Raw genomic sequence first — 6,039 nt, forward strand, 5'->3', positions numbered from 1 at the left:
GTGGACTCCTAAACATCCCTGTTGAAGTAATTAGTATAAAACACTGGCATTTATCTCCTTACATTTTTTAATTAAAAGAAGGAGAAGTAATGTGCCTATAGTTAGAAAAGTATCTAACTTATACTTTGTAGCCTCCAAATAAAAAGAAAAAAGAGAAGGAGCGATGTACTGCCCTTCAGGACAAGCTTCTCGAAGAAGAAAAGAAACAGATGGAACATGTACAGCGAGTTCTGCAGAGACTGAAACTGGAAAAGGACAACTGGCTTTTAGCAAAATCTACCAAAAATGAGACCATCACAAAATTTCTACAGCTGTGTATATTTCCTCGATGTATTTTTTCAGCAATTGATGCTGTTTACTGTGCTCGTTTTGTTGAATTGGTACACCAACAGAAAACTCCAAATTTTTCCACACTTCTTTGCTATGATCGAGTTTTCTCTGATATAATTTACACAGTCTCAAGCTGTACTGAAAATGAAGCTAGTCGATATGGGAGATTCCTTTGCTGCATGTTAGAGACTGTGACCAGGTGGCACAGTGATAGAGCCACGTATGAAAAGGAATGTGGAAATTATCCAGGATTCCTTACTATATTACGAGCAACTGGATTTGATGGTGGAAATAAAGCTGATCAATTAGACTATGAAAATTTTCGACACGTTGTACATAAATGGCACTACAAACTGACCAAGGCATCGGTACATTGCCTTGAAACAGGCGAATATATGCACATCAGGAATATCTTGATTGTGCTAACAAAAATACTTCCTTGGTACCCAAAAATTTTGAATCTGGGTCAAGCTTTGGAAAGAAGAGTGCATAAAATCTGCCAAGAGGAAAAAGAGAAGAGGCCAGATCTATATGCATTGGCTATGGGCTACTCTGGGCAGTTGAAAAGTAGAAAGTCATACATGATACCTGAAAATGAGTTTCATCACAAAGACCCCCCTCCAAGGAATGCAGTTGCCAGTGTACAAAATGGGCCTGGTGCTGGGCCTTCTTCATCGTCGATCGGAAGTGTATCTAAGTTGGACGAAAGCAGTGCCGAGGACACTGATAAATCAAGGGAGAGATCTCAGTGTGGTGTGAAAGCTGTTAATAAAGCTTCTAGTGCCACACCAAAAGGGAATTCAAATAATGGAAATAGTGGTTCTAACAGCAGCAAAACTGTTAAAGAAAATGACAAAGAAAAAGGAAAAGAGAAAGAAAAAGAGAAAAAAGAAAAGACTCCAACTACTACTCCAGAGGCCCGAGTACTTGGTAAAGATGGTAAAGAAAAACCAAAGGAAGAACGGCCAAATAAAGATGAAAAAGCAAGAGAGATGAAGGAAAGAACACCTAAATCTGACAAAGAGAAAGAAAAATCCAAGAAGGAAGAAAAAGCTAAAGATGAGAAATTCAAGACCACTGTCCCAAATGTAGAATCAAAGTCAACTCAAGAAAAGGAAAGAGAGAAGGAGCTGTCTAGAGAACGAGATACAGCAAAGGAAATGAAATCAAAGGAAAATGTTAAAGGAGGAGAGAAAACACCAGTTTCTGGGATCTTGAGGTCACCTGTTCCCCGATCAGATATTGCAGAGCCTGAAAGGGAACAGAAACGTCGCAAAATTGATACCCATCCTTCTCCATCACATTCCTCAACAGTAAAGGTTACAGCCGTACTTCCCAAAGTTCCTCTGGGTTCTGAGAACTATGCCAGTTCACCTGCCATCTCCATTCATTTTCTACAGGACAGTCTCATCGAACTCAAAGAGTCTTCAGCAAAGCTCTACATTAATCATACTCCTCCACCACTGTCCAAGAGAGAAATGGACAAGAAAGATTTGGACAAGTCAAGGGAAAGATCCAGAGAAAGAGAAAAAAAGGATGAAAAGGACAAGAAAGAGCGGAAAAGGGATCACTTAAACAATGACCGAGAAGTGCCACTGGACTTAACCAAGAGGCGGAAAGAGGAAAATGGAACAATGGGGGTTTCAAAACACAAAAGTGAAAGTTCATGTGAGTCTCCTTATCCAAATGAGAAAGACAAGGAAAAAAATAAGTCAAAATCTTCAGGCAAAGAAAAAGGCGGTGACTCATTTAAATCTGGAAAGATGGATAAAATTTCCTCTGGTGGCAAAAAGGGTGTGGACAGATCCCTAAGCTGAAGGTCTCCAAGAGGAGGATGCCAAAGCTCCATGCATCACTCTCAGAACGATATCTCCCATAATTGAGAGCTTCTGGTACTGTCCATTTAATGGGAGTCTGCTTTAAATCAGAAGATGAATGCACACCACCATCCTCTTGATGAGACATTCCAGTCACTGGTTTTCAGAACATTAGTTTCACCTCCAGACAGTTTCTTGCAGCAAGGTCCTGGTATATACAATTTTTACCTGAGATTTGCCATCCAGAAGCAGCATCTAATAAAAATTTCACTAACTGTTTTAGGTCATCCTTCTTTCTCAGAAAGGTGAGGAAATCACATCCTGGAACAAGTCCCTTAATTTTGTAGATAGACTGTATTTGTGTGCTAACTTTTATGAGTTTTACAATATTGGTATGATTATATTGCTTGAGGATTTTGGCTTCTTGAAAAAATTTTAATTTTAGTTCCTGGGAAAGATCATCTTCACATGTTCTAACAGTGATATCAATTTTATCTTTTAATATGCCCCTAAATGTGTCATCAAAATTTCCCTTGCCCAGTAATTATGACAGCTTCATGATTGAGACAGAGAAGGCAGTGGCAACCCGCTCCAGTACTCTTGCCTGGAAAACCCCATGGATGGAGGACCCTGGTGGGCTGCAGTCCATGGGGTCATCTCCATTCATGACTAAGAGTTGGACATGACTGAGCGATTTCACTTTCACTTTGCTTGAGAAACAATTCGAAAGTCATTGTTTTGCAAAGAAATAATGCAGCTTCCTCCCTTCCAATCTATCTACACCTTTTCTCTTGGCCACCAGACAACAAAAACTACAGTCAAGAGACAAGATGATCTGGTCTGGGAAGTGCTGAGCTTGTTAAGGGAGGAAAGAGAGTATCGTAGGACTTAGGAAACATACTATCAGGAACTGGTGGGTATAGTATTGACTTGGATGTGACACAGGACATCATATGCTGGCAAGGACCCTGGGAATCAGTGCCAGGAGGCTTTTAGGCTTTTAGAAACCTGGAAAAAGGGATGACCCTTACTAATTAAGCTAGAAATTCCAAACTGCCATGCAAGCAGTAGAAAGATCAAAAGGCTTAGAGAAGTGAGTGCAGAGGAATGGATATGTTATATAAGGTCCAAATGTTTACCAGCTGACTAAGGTCTGTGGGAGGGGCCAGAGAACACACTATTTACCAATATGATAAGAAATGCAACAGTGAGAGGAACCCCAGCATCACTGAGTAACTTAGTGTCCTTCAGGAAAAGATCAGTGGTAGGTTTCCTCAGAGCAATAGGGTTGATAGGACCAGAAGATAAAAACACAGGTGGTGGCATTTAAGAGTTAGAAACAATGTGGGGGAAAAAAAAAAGAAACAATGTGGGTATAATCATCATGATGGAGTGGCACCAGGGGGCTTGATTAAAAAACTGTGGAGATGGTTAATGAAACGTTTGTAACTAGTGCTGTGCTTAGTCATTCAGTCATGTGAGACGTTTTGCAACCCCATGGACTGTAGCCTGCCAGGCTCCTCTGTCCATGGGGATTCTCTAGGCAAGAATACTGGAGTGGGTTGTCATGCCCTCCTCCATGGGGTCATCCTGACCCAGGGATCGAACCCAGGTTTCCTGAGGAGGCAGGCAGAATCTTTACCATCTAAGCCAACAGGGATGGGCCAACAGAAACTATTCAATGTATACAATCTAAAGAAATCAAAGTTAAATGATCAGGAGCTTGAGGACCCTGTCCTAACATAAGTTCCTATTTATCTGCCATTTTCTTTTTGTTTTGTTTTGTTTTGTTTTGTTTTTATTCTTCCAATTTTATTTTATTTTTAAACTTTACATAATTGTATTAGTTTTGCCAAATATCAAAATGAATCCGCCACTTTCAAACTCAGCCAGTTTTCTGACCCAGAAGTCATTGGTGAAAGTAGAGGCTGGGTCCCCATAAGGAAGTGCCCTGAATTGCTACTGCAAGTAGACATGGTGATGATTCTTCTGGTTCTTTCTCAAAAGGACATGATGCTTTAAGTGGGTAAACTTATACTATGAGAAAGAGAAAATCCAGACATTGTAATGATTTTTGAACATGAGCTTTGAGTTAACAATACCGAGGGACCTCAAGTACCATTACAGCTCCTATGTTAGAGTAGGGGCATAGAGGAGCCAAGTAATAAGTGGATTCCTATCACAGGTCTGGCTTACAGTAGGTCCCTTTTTCTATACACCCACCTATGGGTGATGTCACCAGTTCCCCATATGTATAATTGGAGTGGATGCACAAAGGAATTGTAAGAACCCTCATACTAGACCTGTGGAATAACAGTTATTTAATTGGGAAGGTCAAGTGAAAGCTGCTGAAATTGCCCACATCTGCCAATACTGTAAGTTAACAAAGATAACAAGCTCAGGAAGAAAGGCAGAGATCAGTGCTACTCTAAAGACATAAAGGTAGCTGCGATGGGAAACAATGTCATGTGGAATTTCTGGTAAGCTCCACTAGAAAAATCACAATGAAGTCCATCAGCATTCTGGAATAAGATCATGCTATTTGCAGGAGAGAATTACCAATCTTCTCAAAACATCTTCAGGCTTACTACTGGGTCTGATAGAATTAGGCTCTCTGACCATGGACTATCACATGACCACATGGTCCATCATTTATAAAAGGGCTGTCCATGATAAGCTGGTTTTTCTATTTTAAACAGACTTTGTGTTTTGGCTGAGCTGGGTCTTCGTTATTGCATGTGGGCTTTCTCTAGTTGCGATGTGAGGGCTCTTCTTCATTGCAGTGCACAGCCTTCTCATTGCTGCAGCTTTTCTTGTTGTGGAACATAGGCTGTAGGTGCACGGGCTACAGTAGTTGCAGCACGCAGGCTCAGCAGTTGCAGCTCATGGGCTCTAGAGCACAGGCTTGGTGGTTGTGGCACACAGTCTTAGTTGCCCCGAGGCGTGTGGGGTCTCCCCAGACCAGAGATAGAGCTCATGCCCCTGCATAGCAGGCAGATTCTTATCCACTGAGCCACCAGGGAAATCCAAGCTGGGTTTGCTTGAACTCAAAAATCATAGGAGTAAGAGTCCTGCAATATTCCATCATGAGCAGCACTCATTAGAATGTCCATCCAGGACTCTGCACACGCAGGGCTGGGCGGCACAAATAACCTGCTTTAGCAGGTGGCCCTAGCTACCCAGGTGGTGCAGTGGTAAAGAATCTGCCTGCCAATGCAGGAGATGCAAAAGATACAGTTTGAATTCCTGGGTCAGAAAGATTCCCTGGAGTAGGAAATAGCAACCCACTCCAGTATTCTTGTCTGGGAAATACCATGGACAGAGAAGCCTAGAGGGATACAGTCCACGGGGTCTCAAAGACTCTGACAGGAGTGAGCACACACACACAAACAGCACGTGGCCCAGATCCACATGCATCTACAACAGTTACATTCATGCCTCTCTCTCAGAAAACAACAGAATGGGAAAGACTAGAGATCTCTTCAAGAAAATCAGAGATACCAAGGGAACATTTCATGCAAACATGGGCACGATAAAGAACAGAAATGGTATGGACCTAACAGAAGCAGAAGATGTTAAGAAGATGTGGCAAGAATACACAGAACTCTACAAAAAAGATCTTCATGACCCAGATAATCTCAATGGTGTGATCACTTACCTAGAGCCAGACATCCTGGAATATGAAGTCAAGGGGGCCTTAGGAAACATTACTAGGAACAAAGCTAGTGGAGGTGATGGAATTCCAGTTGAGCTATTCCAAATCCTGAAAGATAATGCTGTGAAAGGGCTGCACTCAGTATGCCAGCAAATTTGGAAAGCTCAGCAGTGGCCACAGGACTGGAAAAGGTCAGTTTTCATCCCAATCCCTAAGAAAGGCAATGCCAAAGAATGC

At 41.8% G+C, this 6,039-nt stretch overlaps 1 protein-coding gene across 1 annotated transcript in view; it reads left to right on the forward strand.

Moving 5' to 3' along the window:
• The window catches only part of THOC2 (THO complex 2), a 5,162-nt gene extending 3,015 nt beyond the window's left edge, over positions 1 to 2,147 (forward strand). The window contains exons 2-3 of the mRNA XM_010835420.1: positions 139 to 1,649; positions 1,731 to 2,147. Of these exons, the coding sequence (XP_010833722.1) occupies positions 139 to 1,649; positions 1,731 to 2,147 (1,928 nt within the window). The remainder of the gene's footprint in view (positions 1 to 138; positions 1,650 to 1,730) is intronic.
• Positions 2,148 to 6,039: the final 3,892 nt, after the last annotated feature.

Source organism: Bison bison, unplaced genomic scaffold (genome assembly GCF_000754665.1).
Source record: "Bison bison bison isolate TAMUID 2011002044 unplaced genomic scaffold, Bison_UMD1.0 scf7180017864042, whole genome shotgun sequence".
NCBI classification, from domain to species: domain Eukaryota; kingdom Metazoa; phylum Chordata; class Mammalia; order Artiodactyla; family Bovidae; genus Bison; species Bison bison.